General features: G+C 52.9%; 1 protein-coding gene across 2 annotated transcripts in view; it reads right to left on the reverse strand.

Annotated features, from left to right (window-relative positions):
• Positions 1-1486: 1486 nt before the first annotated feature.
• Positions 1487-21751, reverse strand: part of ZBTB2 (zinc finger and BTB domain containing 2) — a 33084-nt gene continuing 12819 nt past the window's right edge. For both annotated transcript variants that reach the window (XM_055135365.1, XM_055135366.1), the window contains exons 2-3: positions 13704-13890; positions 1487-3037 (exon numbers count right to left, since the gene is read on the reverse strand). In XM_055135365.1, coding sequence (XP_054991340.1) covers positions 1555-3037; positions 13704-13876 — 1656 coding nt within the window. In that variant the 5' untranslated portion in view covers positions 13877-13890 and the 3' untranslated portion in view covers positions 1487-1554. The remainder of the gene's footprint in view (positions 3038-13703; positions 13891-21751) is intronic.

Genomic DNA, 21751 nt, shown 5'->3' on the forward strand with positions numbered 1-21751 from the left:
GTACGTACAACACGCTATCCACTGGCCTTCCCTTCCCCTCCACTCCTGGCCCCTGCTTTACTGTGTAAGACCCCCGCCCCCCCACCTGACACTGGCCCCCGGGAGGATAAATGGACACCCAATATTTCACTGTTTTCAGGCCCCTGGAGGAAATCTCAGGTATTAAAAATTAAAACCGAAGACTCAACATCAAAATCTAAGTCTGTGTTTTGTTTCTGTATTTCCCCCCCAACAGCCATCAAGTTTTTTTTCCCCCCCCATGTTTGACATTTCCTGACAGACTGACTTTGTCAATAATCAGCCTTGACTCTGGAGGTCATGAAAGGGACGACTCATCCTGTCCACTACCCCCCCTCCCCACCCCTCTGCCGCAGGACACTCCATTCCCGTCCCTTTTCCTGTGGTCCCCACGTGGATTGAAAAGCGGCTGGTTCGGTGCTGTTTCTGCACCAAAAGTACCATCGGCAAGTACGAGACTGGCCTGTGTCACTTTGTGCCCGGCAAGAATGTAGAATGGCGCTCCCAAGTCGGATTGGGACAATAACCACACGCGTCAGAAAGGAAAATACGGTATTTTGGTGGCGGTTGCCTCTGGAAGGAGCCAGCAATTAGGTAAGGCGTGTGTACTGATCAAATTGTGGAGTGTCTACATGTTTTCTGACACAGGCGCGCGCACATGCACACACACACACACACACCCACCCCACACGCACCCACACAAACACATACACACGGCTTGTCATGCTATATCCCCAAATTAAGATTGCCATCACATTATTACTTCTTCTTTTTTTTTTTTTCTCTTTTGTGTTTTGTTCGAGTAGATTTCTTAAAATTCTCTCGACTGGACATAATCTCAAAGGATGCATTCTGAAATCAGACGCCCGGGGCGGGGGGAGGGGGGCAAATGATAAATACTGAGAATGTTCTCTGGGGTTTTAGGGCTTCCCCCCTCCCCCCCACCGTCTGGATTTCTGCAGAGCCCAGAGCCCAGCTGGATCTGTAAGCACCAGGCACGCTGCTGCATCTGAGGGCGTTGGTTTTTTTTTTTTTTTTTTCCGAGAAGGAAGACAAAAGTATTACCCAGGGAAAAGTCATAATTCGCGTTTACCAAATAGCTTTCTAGTGGTTTGGCTTGGTTAGAAGACCCTTCATTAGCTCCAAGTATGCTTTTTAAAATTCTCTAAAAAAGCCTGGAAACAAACAGACCAAAAAAAAAAAAATCGATTTGACGGTACAAGTACTACTGACCATTATCTTTCTGACATCCCCTGAATGAAAGCAAATATGGTCCAGGTTTATAATGCACAGAGCTTGGAGGGGAGGAGGCGGGGGTTGAGAGATGGGAGGGGGGAGGGGAAGAGGGGAGGGGTGCTGTTCGGATCATGCCACGGAGAACCCGAGTTCTCTACCCGGGTGGGGGGAAGGGAAGGCAAAGGTAGTCTTTGTAAAAACGTCAGTTTTTTTTTTGTTTTGTGTTTGTTAAAAAAAAAAAAGAAAGAAAAAAAAAAGCCAAGAGCAGCCGGCGACAGGGAGTGGAGGGGGGGGGGGCGGTCAGTCCAACAACACGGTTTCCTGTTCCTTTTTGATGGACGCCAGCACCGGGTGGTCGGGCTCGGGGACCTCCGAGTCCCCCCCGGCGCCCAGCAGGAGGGCGCGGCCCTCGTCCAGCGCGAACACGTCCGCGGCCTGGCTCTGGCACGCGTGCTTCACCACCTCGCTGGGCGTGGCGAAGGTCTTGTCGCACAGGTTGCACTTGTAGGGCTTGCTGGCCTGCACCAGCAGGCTGTCCATCTGGCTGCCCTCCTCGAACGTGCACAGCTCGAGCGTCTGCTTGTCCACCACGGTGTAGGTGTCGATGCTCTGGTTGAGGCACACGTGGCGCGCCGCCTGGTTGGCGCGGCAGAAGCTCTTGTCGCACGTGCTGCACTTGAAGGGCTTGCCCGTGTGGATGTACATGTGCTCGCGCCAGTGGCTCTTCTGGATGAACTTGCGGCCGCAGATGGTGCACTCGTACTTGCGCCGCTTCACCTCGCGCTCCTGGTCGGCCTGCTCCAGGTTGTCGATGTCCGCGATGTCCGACGGCGGCGGCGTCTCGGATGGCGGCTGCCCGTCCAGCAGCGGCGAGTCGGAGATGTGCGGCAGCTCGCTGTCGCTGACCATGCCCGCCTCGGGCGCGTCGGCCGCGTCCTTGGCCAGCTCCTCGGCTGCGGCCGCGGCGGCGGCGGCGGCGGCGGCAGCGGCGGCCAGGGCGCCCCCGCGCGCGTCCCCCGGCGGCCCGGCGCCCGGGAAGGGCACCCCGGTGTGGATCTGCAGGTGCTCGCGCAGGCTGCTGCGCAGCGTGAAGCGCCGGCCGCACAGGTGGCACGCGTAGCACTTGGGGAAGCTGCCGTTGCGCTTCATGATGCTCGGCTTCACGTGCGCGATGGTCAGCGGCGCCGGGTGCTCGTCCGACGGTGACGGCGCCAGCCCCGCCTCGTCCCCGGGCATCGACGAGGGCGGCGGCGGCGGCGGCCCCACGCCCGGCACGGGCATGGGCATGGGCACGGGCGCAGGCGCGGGCGCGGGCACGGGCGTGGACACGAGTTCGGGGGACAGCGGCGTGGGCAGCAGCGGCTCCGAGGGCGTCAGATGGGTCCGGCCCCCGGGCAGCTGCGACAGCGGCGCGGCGGCGGCGGCGGCGGCGGCTGCAGCGGCGTCAGGGCCTGGGTCGGGACCCAGGCGGGCCGGCCGCGCGTCCCGCGCCAGCTTCTCCGGGGCCGGCGCGAGCTTGGAGGCCTGGCGCAGCTGGTGGTCGGCGATCTGGATGCCGTAGAGGGACGAGGCGAGCGGGAAGACTTGGTCCGGGTGGGAGAAGGCGCCCTGGCTGGCCAGGCTGGCCTCCTGGATGAGCGGGTAGGCGTGCAGGAACTTGATGCCCTGCTCCAGGCGCACGGGGTCGATGAGCTGCGGGGCCATCTTGCCCGTGTACATCAGGTGCAGGAGGTAGCTGAAGATGTCGGGCTGGATGTCGGTGGGCTTCAGGCGCACGCACTCGCTGCAAGAGAGGAGCACAGGACCGGTGAGGGGGGCCCCCCCGCCGCCTCGCCCACGACCCGGTGCGCGGGAGGGGCTGTGCGTGTGCGGAGGGTGGCGGGAGGCCCTCCCGTGGCAGTGCTCGGGGAGTGTTCCTGGCTCTGCACTTAGGGAACCATATGGGGTGCTGGGGATCAGGCCCACAGTATTCTCTCTCTGGCCTTGGGGGAGAGGGGGTGTGTTTACTTATCCACCCATCCTTTTGGGGTCACACCCAGTGGTGCTTAAGGGTCACTCCTGGCTCTGCACTCAGGAATTACTTCTGGCGGTACTGTGTGTCTGTGTGTGTCTGTGTGTCTGTGTGTGTGTGTGTGGGGGGGTTCGAAATGGGAAGCAGGGATTGAACGTAGGTCAGCCATGTGCAAGGCAAGCGATATTATCGCTCCAGCTTTAATTCTTAATTTGTTTTTTTGGGCCACATCTGGCAGTGCTCAGGGAGTTACTCCTGGCTCTCCACTCAGGAATCACTCCTGACAGTGCTCAGGGGCCCTACAGAAGGCCGGGGTTCGAAGCCTGGTCCTCCACAGGAGGGCAAACGCCCTCCCTGTTACACTAGTCCTCTGCCTGGGGAGGCAGTTGCTTTTAAAGCAAACGGAATCCGAACATTTCCCATTTATTTCTTCCTGAGAGTAAGTTTCAGAGAGTGCGAAAACTCAAGAGCTAACCAGAATTCATGTTTCTTTTAGAAATCTGATTTTTAAATTTGGAACTGAGGGAAATGCCATCGTACGGGTGGAGGGAGACCAAGATTACGTTAAAGGAACCTGCTATCTTAGGCCTGCCCTGGTTCTTCTCTGGGAAGCCTAGATGGACGCGACCTGCTGTGGGGGGGAGGGCCCAGACTGCAGGTTCAATTCTTCAAGCCCCGAGGAGAGCCCGGCAGCTTTGCTTCATGTGTACGGGGAGACGAGGGCACCGGGAATGGGTAGCGAAGAGCAAGGGAACAAATGGAACAGAAAAACAAAACCCTGGGGCTGGAGCCATAGCACAGCGGGGAGGGCGTTTGCCTTGCACGCGGCCGACCTGGGTTCGATTCCCAGCATCCCATATGGTCCCCTGAGCACCGCCAGGGGTAATTCCTGAGTGCAGAGCCAGGAGTAACCCCTGTGCATCGCCGGGTGTGACCCAAAAAGAAAAGAAAAGAAAACAAAACCAAAACCAAAACCCAAGTCTCTGCGCTCTGAGAAACTCGGCTCCAACTCTAGCAGGGAGGCAGGTCAGGGGTCAGGGGCCAGAGGTCAGGGGGAAACACAGGGTCCTGAGGCAGCTCTGATAGTTTGTGGGGCAGCTACGGAAAAGAAGGTCTCCCTCAAGTGAAGTGATTTATCTGTGGCCTCTGAATGCAGGGTGGTTGCTGGCTCTGTGGACACCTGCGTGTGCGTCACTCCAGAAACACCCCTGCTCAGAACGCGGCGACTCTGAGGGTCTCCGAGATCCACGGAAGCTGTTAAGCATCAGTGGACATTAATGGCGTATCTCTGTACTACACTCAACACCACTCTTATAGAAACAACACGTCTTTTAACCTCCTTGCATACTTTTATTTTCTTTATTAATTTTTATAATTTTTGTTTGTTTCTTTTATGGGTCACCCATGCCTGGCGATGCTCAGGGCTAACTCCTGGTTCTGTGCTCAGGAATTACTCCTGGTGGTGCTTGGGGGAACGTATGGGATGTCAGGGGACATAAGGGATCGAATCCGGGTTGGCCGCGTGCAAGGCAAACGCCCTACCCGCTGTCCTATTGCTATGGAGGTTTTTATTTTTTGTTTTGTTTTCTTTTTGGGTCACACCTGGCGATGCTCATGGGTTACTCCTGGCTCTGCACTCAGGAATCACTCCTGGCAGTGCTCAGGGGACCATAAGGGATGCTGGGAATCAAACCCAGCATGCAGGGGCTGGAGCAATAACACAGTGGGTAGGGTGTTTGCCTTGTACTCAGTCGACCTGGGTTCAATTCCCAGCATCCCATATGGTCCCCTGAGCACCACCAGGAGTAATTCCTGAGTGTACGAGACAGGAGTAACCCCTGTGCATTGCCGGGTATGACCCAAAAGGAAAAAAAAAAAACAAACCAGCATGCAAGGTAAATGCACTACCCACTGTGCTATCACTCCAACTCCCCAATTAATATTTTAGGAATAGCCCAAGTAAACAGAGGCAGTGGAGAATGAAGTATTTGTCTTATGTTATAATAGAAAACCTATCAGAGCCCAAGCAGTATGTATGGATGGCTCAATAAACCTAACAGGAATTACAGAGGCAAAAGTCATATTTGGAGATTGGGTGCCTTTTAAACTTTGTGTCTAAAGTAAAACTATCCTGGGGCTGGAGTGATAGCACAGCGGGTAGGGTGTTTGCCTTGCACGCAGCCAACCCAGGTTCAAATTCCAGCATCCCATATGGTCCCCTGAGCACCGCCAGGAGTAATTCTTGAGTACAGAGCCAGAAGTAACCCCTGTGCATCGCCAGGTGTGACACCAAAAAAACAAAAAAAAAAAACAAAAAACAAAACAAAAAGGTAAAGTGAAACTATCCCCCATCAGGTAACTCTCCACTAAGCTAACTTTTACTGAATAATATCCTACTAGAGTTGGGCATGAGGAAATCGATGTAAAGGTGAAAGAATTATTAAGGGAAAGTACAGTGGAATGAACTCAGTCCTTCCAGGATAACAGCCCTGTACGGTCATAAGCACCAAATGGATCGTATAGGTTCAATATTAACAAAAACGCTGAACAAAATGCCTGGAAATTTACCAGATGTTGAAGAAATTTGTCATAAGTTAAGGAATGGTAAATCTGAACTCCTTGCAGCTATTGATCTATCTGACGTGTTCTCTGCAATACCTCTACATGAGGAGAGTAGTGATATTACTACATTTACTTGAAATAATAAACAAGAAAGGTTTTTTAGGGATATAAGAGCAGCCCCATATTGCACATAATGTGTTGCAATGACTCCTGGATAAATTACCAGAGAACCTGAACACCTTGGTCATGAGTTATGTGAATGACATTGTAATTGCAAGGGAAGACCAGGCAGAATGTTCAAAATTCAGTAGGAACACTAGTAGAGATTCTGAGGGGTGATGGCTGGACCCAGATAATATCCAGCAAGCAAATACCTCAGTCAAATGTTTAGGAATTGTATGGTTCACGGTGGCCCTGGTGTTCCACAAGGTGTAACTGATAAAATACAAACTTTGCTTGCCCCTAAGTAAAAGAGCGAAGCTCAGAATCTAACTGGAATGTTCTGTACCGGAGGACACGTATTCCTTACTGACAACTCATTCTTAACCCTTTTTACAAAGAGTCAGGGACTGCTGAGGAGTTTGCATGGACAGAGGAACATAAACAGGTTGTAGGAATGGCAAAGGTGTAGATACGAATCTGTGCCTAAAGAAAAAGATAAAATTATTTCAGATATATGTTTTAGACAAGGATATGGCTGCTGGGGCGAAAGCCCTCACAACACAAAGCAGCTGGGAGCATTCCACTGCGAAAGGCTTCCGTCCTCAGAAACAAAGTATACAGTTTTAGAAAAGGTGGCCTGTATGTGGCTTTTACTAACCAACCCATTCCTACGGACCAATGGCAACATGTCGGCACACTTCTATCATTGGTGGAATGGGCTAAAACACCTGGGGCGACCCATTCCTACGGACCAATGGCAACATGTCGGCACACTTCTATCATTGGTGGAATGGGCTAAAACACCTGGGGAAGCAAAGTAGGGAACCCAAGATACTGCAGTGGAAACTGTTTATCGATGAGGTTATAAAAAACAGACAGGTGATGTTCAAAGGAACACCGGATGGTCTTTCAGAGGAAGGTCTCTTATTGACATCCCTGTCCCGATAAGGCCTCAGTTTAACCCCAAGCCCACTGGCAGATGGGGTGCCACTGCCTGGGATAAAATCTCAGAGTAGGGCTGGAGCGATAGTGCAGCAGGTAGGGCGTCTGCCTTGCATGCAGCTGACCCCGGTTCAATTCCCAGCATCCCAGATGGTCCCCCAAGCACCGCCAGGAGCAATTCCTGAGTGCAGAGCCAGGAGTAACCTCTGAGCATCACCAGATGTGACTCAAAAAGAAAAAAAAAAATTCTCAGAGTAATGAGATTCACAGACTGTTCCTCAACCACCAGAAACGGGGAACAGCATTGGAAGAGTGAAGGACAATCCTTACTGATGGAGGGTCAGGGATGTCATCGCAACATACAGAAGGACAGGCGGCCCGGTCAGCACTTAGGAGATCTAAGGAGGAGGCTGGCAAAGTTATTTGCATATATTCTGACTCATGGGGTCTCTGCCATGGAATCACCGTGTGGTCTGCTAAGTGGGAACAACCTGATTCTTACTAATTAACGGCCACTATGGCCACAAAATGATCAGAAGGGAATCAGTGACTCTGGACTAGTAATATTTTTTTTCTTTTTGGGTCACATCCAGCGATGCACAGGGGTCACTCCTGGCTCTGCACTCAGGAATTACCCCTGGCGGTACTCAGGGGACCATATGGGATGCTGGGAATCGAACCCGGGTTGGCCGCGTGCAAGGCAAGCGCCCTCCCTGCTGTGCTATTGCTCCAGCCCTGGACTAGTAATTTTTATCTCCCAGGTGAATTCACATGCTCGCCAACAAAATCCTACAGCTATTCATAATGATCACTATCATCCCACTCATCGATTTGCTCAAGTGGGCACCAGTAATGTCTCCTATTTTTGGAATATCGAATAGGCCACAGGTAGCTTGCCAGGCTCTGCTGTGCGGGAGGGATACTCTCGGTAGCTTGCTGGCCTCTCCGAGAGGAGCGGAGGAATCAAACTCGGGTTGGCCGCGTGCAAGGCAAATGCTCTATCCGCTGTGCTATCGCTCCAGCCCATTCACAATGATAGAGCAGACACATTGGCAAAATGTAACTGCCACTTTCCCAGCCTGGCGAATGACACCTCAGAGTCCATTACAAAATAAAGTTACTAGAAAACGTAAACCTTTGAAACTATTGAGACCAAAAGATGACTCATGGTCTCCAATCAAAAGGGGGCGTGCAAGTCTGATATCCAAACAAGAAATATTAAATGACACAAAATATTAAAATGACACTAAACCTTGGGATGTAGAGGCACACCAATGGACTGTTCTAATGGAGGATCAGGAGAAACCTTCCTGTCACCTGGATTACTTGCAGAACTGGCATACAGTCTTGGGAGAATTGCGCAAAGTACAGCAAAGAATTCGGAGAAACCCGCCATCCACTAAGTATAAACCTAATTCTTTTCATTCCACCTTACAAGTTGATTTTATTGGACCCTTCAAGGAATCCAGGCGATGGTACGTATGCGGTAGATGTGGCTACAGGCATATTCCCAGTAGAGGTCCAGACCAAAACGCCACTATCAGGACAATTAAGTTGGGGTGTGTGCCTGTGGCCCACCAATCATCATCCAATCTGACCAAGGCTCCCATTTTACAGGTAGCAAAATCAAACTCTTAACACAATGTTTAGGTATTCAGTGAAACTACCAACTAAGCTATAATCCAACTGCCACACAAAGTACTGAAAGAACACATGGATCACTGAAAAGAAAATTATTACAATACAAGGACTTACAACGGCAGGATGCAACCACAAGTCTTGCTTAGGCTTGAACCAAAGATCTCGATTATACTGTCCATCAGCAATGGACGAAATGTTCCAAAAGACGTAATGTTACTTACGATTTTTCTCGGATGGTAGCAATCATGCCATCACTAACCACAAGGGCAAGTGGAAGTTGGATGACAAAGGGCTTCTTTCCTTATGGGAAATCGTCACACCCGGACAAGAAAATGCCCTACAGGACAGCACCCAGCAAAGGCCTTCTCCAGCTGACCAAACTGCATGCACTGACTCCAATAGAAGATCACCCTACTGGGTTCCTCGATCAGACGGATGACATCTGTACAACTGCCACTTGTGGTTTTGTCCTAGCCAGACACTACACCTTCTGGACGCTACACCTTCTGTAGCCAACACATTTGGGATAACTTCTCCGACCACTGCGTTCCCTCTCGGCAATGTAAAGTTGTGACTGATTAATTATACTCGGTGCGTTACTGATACACCTCACAGGGAGTCAGCCGACCGACTGAGACAGCAGTTACCACCTGGCACTGTGTGTGGTACCACGGCAAGTTCTTTCCAGGGCAACCACCTTGGTAGTGACTGTCCCACATCAAGGGCCGGATCAAGATATAATGTAAAATCCTGTTCTCAAACAGGGTCTGCGGCTGTGAGAAAACCTAAGACAACGGCACAGTTCTGTCCTGCTGGCATGGCTGCCACATCCCTAATTGTTACAGATGTTCCATTTCCGATAAATTCCTTGCAAAAGCTACAGTGACACCTCCATGACAGCTCATGACAACTCAGCGGGAGGCTATGGGTCCGGAACTCACTTGGTTCCGTGCTGGTGGTTCAGGACCAGAATGGCAACTCCTGAAAGCCACAGTTCAGACCCTCTCCATGCTAGCAAGCCTTCCCAGGGTGCTCTCCTTCAGAACGTTAAGGGGAAACAGACACCAAACTGAATTCCAACCATTGTCCTCCTTATCTGTCTCTGCACAAGAGGACACGAAAAGGCTTCTATATACTGGATTGGGCATGAAGATTCCTCACAATAAAACCATCCTGAGCCTTGTGGAAGAACCTTACTGTGACCAAGGTCGGTGTCACCTACATTTTCTTAAGGTCTTTACCGGGTCTGTGAGGCTTGGATTTAACACAGTTGCTATCCCTGGAAATTTGGGAAATATTGCAGTCCAAGTTTTGGGTTCGTATTACTGGACCAACATATCACGTGACCTAGTATCACGGCTTCTAATAAAAGTACTACCCTTGGGCCCGGCAAGCTACCGACAGTATCCCACCTGCACGGCAGAGCTTGGCAAGCTACCTGTGGCGTATTCGATATAACAAAAACAGTAACAAGAAGTTTCACAATGGAGACGTTACTGGTGCCCACTCGAGCAAATTGATGAACAACTGAACGACAGTGCTACAGTGCTACCTTGGGCCACAAACTATTCTAGCAGTTGGTTACTCAGATGAACTACAATTAGCTGATATTAAACTAATATGGGTTCCTATTCCTGTATCACTGACTTTGGCAATTGACTTGCAGCTTTCTGTCACTATGCATGCTTTCTATAGTGTCTCCCTGCAATCCGCTATCTCCACACCTTTAGATAATACTTGTGTCCTAGTGAAGAATCCGGGCTGGCGGGCACTGCAAGCTGGAGAGTGCCCCGGACCCCAGACGGGCCAACAAAACCGGGGTGTCAGACAGAGAAGGTGCAGCCACCCCGCCTTCTCCAGCTGGAGTCCTGGCGACACTGAGCTTCTATTAACACGGCTCCGGTATGTGGGACTGGGATATCTCTCTATATACAAACAGACGCTGATATACAAAACAAATGCTCAGGAACGGCTCCGCCATCTCTGAGTGTCCATTATCACAGAGGCACAGAAACCAATCTCGGAACGCAGCGGCTGCTGGCAGTTATACTCCTGGACTATGAACTAAGCTACGGCCCTGTGCAGCCCCGGGAGGGGAAGGGTTTCTGTCCCTTGGCCTTTTCCCCCCTGGACAGCATGGCGACCGCCACTGTTCAGAACCAATTGGACAGAGAGGCAGGAGCTTGCAGTGATGGGACGCACGGGGAATCTTGCGATGTGGGGGGCAGAACCGGCCCTGTCTCCTGCCCAAATGAGACCCCGAGCGGCTGCCCAGGAACAGCTCCTCCGCTCCTGAACAGCCATGATCCCAGAGGCACACAAACCAATCTCGGAATGCAGCGGCTGCTGGCAGACTTAACACCAGAATCCCAAAACTGGGCGGCCACTTTCGCGACCGTGCAACACCATATGCTCTTTGTTACTGACAAGAGAAAACATAGGATCTAATGATGCCATTCCACAGGTCTGACTGCTGGGGGAAAAACTCCAAATAATGATAGTGAGTTTTCTGTCGAAAAGTGAATGTAATCAAAGTAAAGAAAGAGTAAAGTGAAAATCATCTGCCACACAGGCAGAGGGGGAGTGAGAGAGGGGTATGCTGGGGTTCTTGGTGGTGGAACATTTGCATTGGTGAAGGGATGGGTGTTTGAGCATAGTATGACTGAGATTTGATCCTAAAAGCCCTGTAACTGTTCTCACCGTGACTCAATTAAAAAAATAAATAAATTATATATAAAAAAACAACAACAAAACTTGTGTCCTGATAACTGGTGCTTCTATGTGTACTTTACAAACCTCTTCATATAATATGACCAAGCTTCTAACCTTACCCTCTGCTCAATGGCACAATGAGTAAGAACTCTGAAGCCCTCCATCACTCTGTGGATGCAACGTGGAACCTTGTGTTTCAACATCTCCAGCAATTTGACTCTACACACACAAGTGCAGAAGGAACTCACACATGCGACAGACCAGATCCACGCGGTGGACCATGAAGAAGCTGTGTTACACACACAGACCTTGGCCTTAAAGGAGAATGTGACCCGCCACTTTGACTTCCTAGATGCATTATCCGCATTGATTACTCTCAACTTTGTGTTTGGACTCGGAACCCCTGGCATTGGTGTAAGCAAATATTTTTTGCTTAGCAAAATATCAGACTAAGGGGCCGGAGTGATAGCACAGTGGGTAGGGCGTTTGCCTTGCACGCGGCCGACCCGGGTTCGATCCCCGGCATCCCATATGGTCCTCAAAGCACCGCCAGGAGTAATTCCTGAGTGCAAAGCCAGGAGTGACCCCTGAGCATCGCTGGGTGTGACCCAAAAAGCAAAAAAAAAAAAAAAAAAAATCAGACTAAAAGACATACAGATGTTCCCCATTAGTCTGCTTTCTTGAGTCCCCTTGCGCCACCCATGAATGCTTTGTGCTTCGATCTATCTTTTCTGTGTGACTCTCACGTATTTCCTGTGTGGTCATCGATGACTTATACCTTTCTTCTGAGTGTCCTTCGTCACTGGGGGGAGGGACTGTTATGAACAGAAGGCACTCCATTCCGTGTGAACAAAAGTTACACCATCTTGTTATTCCATTCTGTGTGTGATCAGAGTTAGCTAGTGTGTCGCTTACAGGGCCAGACACGGATGCGGGCCCTCACACACCTGGTCATCAGTGCGGGGCAGATACTCTATGCCTTGAACTCGGACCGGTCAATTCAGTTGGTGACATTCCGAATGGACTGGTCAGTGGCCCCTTCAATGACAGGCTCCTGGCAGACAGGGCCTCTGGGCCTCCTCCCTGTCTGCAATGTACCTGGGGCCTGGCAGGAAGCCTGGAGTTCTGCCTTGTCCCCAGGGGGCCAGAGACCGGGATGGACTCTGTCCCGCCTATCTCCCACTCGTCTGGGGACGGTGCTGCTGCTGACCCCGAGCTGGCAGGGCCGTGGCTTCAGCTGGCCAGAGGTGAGCGTCGGGTGTGAACAGTGTCTTAGTTACAGGCTGTTCTGAGCTGGGCGTTGGCCTCCTGATATACACGGTTCATATACTCTGAGGACACCGAGACATTGTTACTCAAGAAGTCAGCAGCATCCGACTCCTCTCGCCTCTACCCTGCTCGAGACAAGGGGACTCGCGAGAAAGGGACTCTGGAGAAAAATGCAATTCGGGGGCCCGTCAGAAGGGCTGGACAGAGAGTTTAAGGACTGGGAAGTCAGAGGCCTCCAGGGAAGCCTGGGTGTGGTTCTGCTGGCCGCGTGAGCCAAGAGGAGCACGTTCCCTTGTGGAAGCCCAGTGGGCCGCGTGGAGCCTTGGCCGGAACTTCTAACTGCTCATTTCCCATGGGTCCGAGGAGAGGGAAGATCTAGGAACAAGATTCCCCCTCCCCTGCCACGGGAGACAACCCGAGGCCGGAACTTACCCCACTCACTCGTGAGGGGCCCCAGTTTCAGGGCTGGGACAAGGAGGGCCCTACCCTCCCGCTAGCAGGACAGAGGATGGGGAGAAGACGCCGGATGGGGCCCCTGCAGGCAGGCCTGAGGCTCTCGGGTGCCGGGTAGCAAGAGTGTGGGACGCGCACGGGACATCTGGGCCAAGCCACTGAAGGGCTTTCCAGAAAGCGAGTGGAGGGGCGCCATCTGAGGCGTGGGGTGGGGAGCTTGAGGCTTCGGAGATGTGGCGGTGGGAAGTAGGGAAGGAAAAGGGTCCAAGAGAAACGGGGGTCGGGGAGGCGCGGGTGGGTAACAGTACGAGGCACCTTCCTCAGACACGAGGCGGTTTAATCTTGGGGGGGGGGGATGGACAGAAGCCCCCAAAATGGACCCTCTGCAGTAGGAGAACAGGAGAAATCCTGGAAGCCGGCAGGTGGAGGGGGCTCCCAGGGGATGGTGGAAGGAGAGGGAGGGACCGGGGTGGGGTTGCTGCCGTGTTATGCCCACCTGTGCAGGGGACCCCCAGAGGGGCATGTTGACAGTGGGGGTGCTGCTGGGGGTGCTGCTCGGGGTCACTGGAGGTCAGGGACTGGGAAGTGCTGTTTGGGGGCGAGAGGGCATGAGGGGGCGTGGGGCGAGCTCAGGGTCTGGGTGAGGGTGAGATGTTGGGCACGGGGCGGGTGGCCGTGGCTGACGCGAGTTGGGTACCTGGTCTGGTGGACGAACAGCATCTTAAAGTAGTTGGAGAAGGAGGCAAGCACTGATTTGTGGGCCTTGAAGTACACATCGCCGATGGCCACTGTGCAGTCACACAGGAACCCGAACTCGCGCTGGGCGTTTAACTGCTGCAGGAGAATAAGTCCATGGTTGGCCAAGTCCATGTTTTTTAACAAACCTGCAAAGCAAACAGCGGGTCGTTTTAAGGAAGGTGGACTCACGCAGAACCGGACGTCCCTGACAGTCACCATGGCACCAGTGGCAGTGACGGGGGTCGCCAACGGGAACTGCACCAAGCTCGGCGTCATGTGAGCCCTCCGCAGCCCCCGTGCCCTGGGATGGCGCGAGCGGAGAGGCAGCGAGGTGGTCTCCCCTGGAGTGAGCAGAACGTTCCCGGGGTCACTGAGTCCCGGGTGTGGGACGCTCCGTGCCAGAAACTGTCGCAGCTTGGGGAGAGACACAGGTAAAGGGGCTGCAAGGGGGCCCACAGAGGGCAGGGGGAAGACTTGATTGCAACTGGGGGTGGTGGTTGGGGGACACGTCTGGGCTCTGCTGCCCCTTGGGGGAGGGGAAAGCGGGTCCCAGGAAGTCCGTCTTTCCCCCAGGTCAGCTGGCCAGGATGGGTGGGTCAGTGCACACGAGTGGGCTCTAAGAGCGTTGTGGCTCCTTCACCCAGGGCTCTCGGGAGCCGTGCATCCAGCCGCACGCTGCTCCTCTCCTCCGGCCCCTGAGCACCCTTGTGGCACTCAGCAGTCGCTCCGTGTCGGAGAGGCCGGGGTGCTCCTGGAGACAGGGAGCGAGGCGGGACCGTCTGCTCCCCCTGTCCCGCACGGCACTGGGGGTTGAGCCAAAGCACCAAAGGACACCAGCGGGGCGAGGAAAGGACACAGTCCCCCAAATCCACAGGAATCCACGGCGAAACTCCCACATGGGCCGGGGGAATGGAAACGTTGATCATAAACTCTGTGCGCTAACTTTGAACTGGTGGGCCGAGACGTTTAGAAATGGTGCCGTTTACAGTCGGCCCGAGAGAGAGAGAGAGAGAGAGAGAGAGAGAGAGAGAAAGAAATGCGTAAGTGTGAGGCTAACAAAACGGGGACAGGACTGTGCGATGGGCTGACAACTGCAGGATGCTGATGAAAAACGGAAAAAAGAGACACGCTTTACTCATGGCTTGAAAGGCTCAGCACTGAAGAATGTCAAGAAATTTTCAAGGGATATATATATAAGCTTGCCACAATTCTTTTTTGGATTGTTTCTTTGTTTTGTTTCTTTGGGCCACACCCAGTGATGCTCAGGGGTTACCTGTGGCTCTGCACTCGGGGCTCACTCCTGGCAGTGCCTGGGGGACCATAATGGGATGTTGGGGACTGAACCTGGGCAAGGCAGTACCTGCTGTGCTATCGCTCCAGCCTCAGTTGGTCACAATCCTTATAAAAATCCCAGTCTATAGTCACGAATGAGAATATTCTAAAATATACTATCAAGGAACTGTATCACTGTCATCCCGTTGCTCATTGATTTGCTCAAATGGGCACCAGTAATGTCTCCATTGTGAGACCTGTTGTTACTGTTTTTGGCATACTGAATATGCCACAGGTAGCTTGCCAGGCTCTCTGAGAGGGGTGGAGGAATCAAACACAGGTTGGCCTCGTATAAGGCAAAGGCCCTACCCGATGTGCTATTGCTCCAGCCCATCAAGGAACTAGAATAGCTGGAACAAAAATTTAAAAAGCTGTAAGGCGGGAAGAATCAAGCTGACCTCAAACGACTGTATTCTGGATTTGGGGTGTTATTTTTTTTTTCTTTTAGGATCACACCCGGCGATGCACAAGGGTTATTCCTGGCTCGTGCACTCAAGAATTACTCCTGGCGGTGCTTGGGAGACCATATGGGATGCTGGGAATTGAACCCGGGTTGGCCACGTGGAAGGCAAACACCCCACCCGCTGTGCTATCCGCTCCAGCCCCTGGATTTGGGGCGTTAGGGGTGGAAGGACAAACACATAGATCAGTGGAACAGAACCCAGAACCCAGAAAAGACACATCAATATGCACAACTCATTACAGACAAAGGGACCACCACACTGCAGTGGGGGAGAAAGGCCCATTCCACACCCTGGGGGGCTTGATCACAGAATTTCCGAAGGGGAGAGGGCAGAGGACATTGACCAAAGTCTCAGATCCTAAAAAAAAAATGAACTCCAAGTGGGTCACAGAAACTCGAAACACGGAAAATCTGGCGACGAGCGGGGAATGACATCTTCAGGGACTTAGAGTGAGACAGTTTCTACACTTGACATCAAAAGTGGAATCCATACAAGGAGAAATTTATTTCTCCCCACAAAGAAAAAGCTTTTGTTCTGTGAAAGATCCTGACCAGAGAGGGAAAGATCGAGCTTACTGCTGGCCGGACTAGCTGCAGACCTCAGCAAGCGAGGCCTTTGGTAAAGGACCAAGAGCTGGAACACATATATAATTCTCCCAGTGCACATGGAAAAAAAACACCGCCTTCGAAAATGAACAGGAGGCTCCGAGAGACATTTCCCCAGAGAGGATGTATGGAGGAGGGCACGTAAACACACAGGAGGATGTTCCCTGTCACGACCTGGGAGCGAAGGCGAGTGAGAACCACAGGGAGCCATCACGAGGCGCCTGTCAGATAGGAAAACTCAAAAATCCTGTTACCACCCCGCCCTGGCAAAGGGGCAAATGTCCAGACAGCTCACTAGGCTGGCGGGAAGGCAGAGAGGCAGAACCAGCTTGGAAAAATGGTGTGGGGCTGGAGCGATAGCACAGCGGGGAGGGCGTTTGCCTTGCACGTGGCCGACCCGGGTTCGATTCCCAGCATTCCCATATGGTCCCCCGAGCACTGCCAGGAGTAATTCGTGAGTACATGAGCCAGGAGTAACCCCTGAGCATCGCTGGGTGTGACCCAAAGAGAAAAAAGGAAAAAGAAAAACGGTTTGGCAGACAGAAAAGAAACGTGCACCCACCATACCGGCTAGCTGTTGCACTCAGACTTCTCTCCAAACCCCACCCCATGCTGAGGAGAAAAGTCTGTTCACATATTTAATCCTAATAGTGAAAAGCCGGAAATATCCCCAATGTCCTTCAGTCCGTTAGGTCAGGAGTTAGACGCCGTGCGGTTTGCCCCTCACCATAGCTGACTGCAGCCCAGGGCTGCGTGCAAACGCCCTGGGAACTCACCTATGCAAGTCCTGAGCACGGCAGAAATGGAGCCCTGGAGTGGGCAGGGCTGGAGGGGCTGGTGGGGACGGTGCTAGGTCCAACGGTGTCAAAGTCAATAACCTGGGGTGTTTGCATGTGTGTGTGTGTGTGTGTGTGTGTGTGTGTGTGTGAGTGTGTGTGCGTGTCTGTGTGTACGTGTTGTGATGGGTGGGGTGAGGGAGGACCTAGACATCAGTGTGTTTTCCAGATGTTTCATTTTGTGACTGGGGCCACACCCGGCAGTGCTCAGGAGACCCTCAGGCAGCCCTGGGGGTGGTCCCTTGGGCTCTGTGAGGCATTCCTCTCTCACGGCACTGCTCAACTTCCCACAAATACACGTGAGTCCAACACCATGTCCAGACAGAAGCCCCGCCCGCCGTAGCCATGGATTAGCCACAGTATAGAAAAGGAACCACGATGCTTCATTTCAGGGCGAGGAAAGCTACTGTGGAGAATGCATTGTCACTTTTTTGGGGGGAGGGATTGGGTCTCCCCTGGAGGGGCTCAGGGGATACTCCTGGCTCTGTGCTCCAGGATCACTCCTGGTGGGGACTGGGAGACCAGATGGGGTGCCAGGGATTGAATCCAGATCAGCTGCAAGCAGGGTAGTTGCAAAGCAAGGCTGTATATATAAAAAATTATATATCTCAAACTTTATTAGATATAATTCTGGATATATAAAATCTTGGGTTTGGGGGTCACACCTAAGTGGTGCTGAGGTGCTGGGGACTGAACCCGGGCCGGCCATGTGCAAATGTCCTATCCCTCTGGCCCCTGGAAGGAGCCTTTTTTTGGTTTGTTTTTTGGGCCAGAGCCGGTGGTATTCAGCGCTTACTCTCGGCTCTGTGCTCAGGGATCACTCTTGGCAGGCTCAGAAGACCGTATGGGTGCTGGGGATCGAACCCGGGTTTGCCTGCAAGTTACGCATCCTACCCACTGCAATCTCTGTCCTGCCCCTAGCTTTCTGCTTTAATGTCATTACATCTTTCAGCGTTCTGAAGGATTCTGAGGCTCTCAGTGCTCACATGAAGAGATGCATGTTCTCTCATTCCCTCCAACATTTCCCTTAGAATACAGCTTAAAACCATGTTGCAATCCTTCTCTTTCTTCCACCACACCCAGCAGTGCTCAGGGCTTACTCTGTGCTCAGAGATTGCTCCTGGTGGAGCTCGGGGGACTGTATGGGATGCCGGTGATCGAACCGAGGTTGGCCTGGAGCCAAACAAACGCTCTCCCTGCTGTGCTACTACTCCGGCCCCGGCAGTGCGTCCTTCATAAGGGCGTTTCAGACCCTCCAGACGAGGAGTTGCTGGAGACTCCCAGTGCAGGCGCGGGGGCCTCCCCGAGAGAAACCCGACGAGGAGCCAGACACTCACAACCCCCACAGCGGCCGCTGAGCCCTTCTGGCCTTGCACAGGGGCCCAGGGTCCGACACCCAGGACTACCCCCACCTCTAACCCTGAAATCAAAAAAATATCTACAGCATAGATGTGCGAATTTCTCATGGGGGAAAAAAATACCCACATAGATCGATTACAAAAATAAAACTATTTTAATGGGTGATGCGTGCTGAAAGTAGACTCTAGACCGAACATGATGGCCACTTACTACCTGTATTAACAAACCGTAACACCCAAAAGGAGAGAGAGAGTAAGAGGGAACGTGCCTGCCACAGAGGCAGGGGGTGGGAAGAGGTGGGGGAGGCAGGAGGGATACTGGGAACATTGGTGGTGGAGAAGGGGCACTGGTGGAGGGATGGGTACTCGATCATTGTATGACTGAAATGTAATCACGAAGTTTGTAAGTCTGTAAGTGTACCTCACGGTGATTCATTCACTGTATCACTGTATCACTGTCATCCTGTTGTTCATCGATTTACTCGAGCAGGCACCAGTAACATCTCTATTCCTCCCAGCCCTGAGACTACAGCAGTGATTTATTAAAAAATAAGTAAGTAAATTAAATAAAATAAATAAAATAATAGTAATAAAAATGGGCTGGAGCGATAGCACAGCGGTAGGGCGTTTGCCTTGCGCGCGGCCGACCCGGGTTCAATTCCTCCGCCCCTCTCGGAGAGCCCGGTAAGCTACCGAGAGTATCTCGCCTGCACGGCCGAGCCTGGCAAGCTCCCCGTGGTGTATTCGATATGCCAAAAACAGTAACAACAAGTCTCACAATGGAGACGTTAGTGGAGCAAACTGATGAACAACGGAACAACAGTGACAGTGACAATAGTAAAAATAAAACTATTTAGAGACCCAAAGCCTCCCTGGAGAGGAAAACACAAACCAGCCCCTTTGCCCACATCTGAGAGAGCGAATGGGGTGGGAGAAGGGGCTCCCACTGCAGGGCCCCCACCCAGCGGGCCACACTGGCCCTGGGGTGCCCTCGCATCCCTTCAGGGGGCTCTGCTTTGGGGAAGTCCCCGGGGCGCGGCACCTGTGTGTCCGCCTGTCCGTCCTTCCGTCTGCGGCCGGGCCCCAGGGCCAGTTCCTTCCTCCTGCTCACCAGAAGCCCTGACCCGGAGACCACGGCGTCCCGCCTCTCACCCCGTCCTCTGCTCAGCGCTGGCCCCTGGGGCGGCCCGGGGGCTCCCCTCTTCGCCGCCTGTGCAGGCCAGCTCGAGACAGGGCCTCCCCGCAGAAGAGGGGCAATAAGCCTCGGATGCAAATGTGCTTCTTTCTCTGTCCCCCAGCAGGACGCGGTGGCCTTCACCCACCCTGTGACGGCGCCAGGAAGCGCCACCTGGGCCCGAGGCTTCCACTCCTCTCTGGGCCCCGTTCATGGTTCCCACCTCGGGAATGAGGTTTCCCGGGGCTGATCTGAGGTTACCGCTGCGTGGCTGAGGCCCCAACCACAGTCCCCCTCCCCCCGGGCATTGCCCGCTCCCCGCTGCTGCGAGGGTGTGCAGACTCGCCGGCCTCACAGCACGACGGACATTCACAACGGGCCCCTGGGCAGTGCTGGGATGGTCCTGTTAGCCCCCGGCATCACAGGCCCTGAGTAGCCGCACATCCTAGGCCCCTCGCCCTGAACCACCCGCCCAGGTGGCCTTATATCATTGGGACTGATGTCTGGGCCTCCTGAGCACTGTTTGGGAAGAATTAAAATGGGGTGTGTGGGCGGATATAGAGTACTGGGTCCCAACGGGCCCCCACGGAGCCCGGCTGCCTCTGGACTCTACAGACAGGACAGAGGGCTGACCTGCACTCAATCCCCGGCACCCGTGGGGTCCCTGATCCCCGCCAGGAATGATCTCTGAGCGCAGGAGAAAAAGGAAGCCCTGACCACCGCTGGGTGTGGCCCCAATAAGCCCCCCAGCTCCCCGCCCAATAAAAAGAGAAGGAAAGGCAGAGACAACATTCACACACCAGGTAACAGATAAGGCAGGGGCAGGGCTTTCAAATACAAATAGGCAGAAAGGGCAGCATTTCAGAATGTGTGTCACTCCCCCCCCTACCCCCATCTTCTTTTTTGTTTTGTTTTTGGGCCACACCTGTGCTCAGGCCTTACTTCTGGTTCAGCACTCAGGGATCACTCTTGGCAGGCTCGGGGGACCATATGGGGTGTTGGGGATCGACCCCTGGTCAGCCACGGGCAAGGTAAAATGCCCTTCCTTCTCCAGCCCCTCTTCTTAAGCTTTTTTTTGAGTCATACCCAGCAGTGCTCTGGGGTTACTGACTCCTGGCAGTGCTCGGGAGACCATATGGGATGCTGGGGACTGAACCCTGGGTCAGCTGCATGCAAGGCAAATGTCCTGGCAGCTATACTATCTCTCCGGCCCCCAGGAATCACTCTTGATGGGTGTTTGGGGGGGACCATATAGGATATGAAGATCAAGCGAGGGTCGGCTTTACGCAAGGCAAGGCCCTACCTGCTGTACTATATCTGCAGCCACCAGAAAGTCCTTTTTCTTTCTTTTTTTTTTTTTTATTAATTTATTCTTTTATTGAATCACCATGTGGAAAGTTACAAAGCTTTCAGGTTTAAGTCTCAGTTATACAATGCTCGAACACCCATCCCTTCACCAGTGCACATATTCCACCACCAAGAAGGTCCTTTTTCTTTTTCCTGGATTTTGGGCCACAACCTGCAGTGCTCAGGGCTTACTCCTGGCTGGGCTTGGGGGACCATATTCAGTGCTGGGAACTGAATCCCAGTCGGCTGCTTGTAAGTTAAGCATCTGACCCAGTACTCTATGCCCACCCACCCACCCCATTTTAATTCTTCCCAGACAGTGCTCAGGAAGCCCAGGCATCAGTCCCAATAAGGCCACCTGGGCAAGGTGGTCCAGGGCGAGGGGCCTAGGATGTGCTGCTACTCAGGTCCTGTGATCCCGGGGGCTAACAGGACCATCCCAGCACCGCGCAGGGGACCAGGTGGTGCCAGGGATTGAACCGGGATCAGGCACAGGCAAGGCAAGGCCAAAATCCCTGTACGAGCACCAAGCACACTAACTCCTCTCTTAAAAAATTCATTGATTGGGTGGGTTAAGGCCCTGCATGTAGCTGAGCCAGGTTCAATCCTTGGGATGCATAGGGTCCCCCAAGCCTCATCAAGAGTGATCCCTGAGCACTGCTGGGTGAGCCCCCTTCCCCAAAATTATTTATTAATTTCCTTTTATTTAGGGTACCATGACTTAAAGCCCTAGTAACAGAGCTATGCAGATTCAATGTTGCAAGATCAGAATCTCCTTGCTAAGAAAAGACAATTGGCATTATATTCAATGTCATCGAAAAATTAATCTTTGCTTCTCCATGTGAAGAAAAAAAAAGACAACATGCAATTTTTCTGTTTTGGGGCCATATC

This window comes from Sorex araneus, chromosome 4 (assembly GCF_027595985.1).
Source record: "Sorex araneus isolate mSorAra2 chromosome 4, mSorAra2.pri, whole genome shotgun sequence".
NCBI lineage: Eukaryota > Metazoa > Chordata > Mammalia > Eulipotyphla > Soricidae > Sorex > Sorex araneus.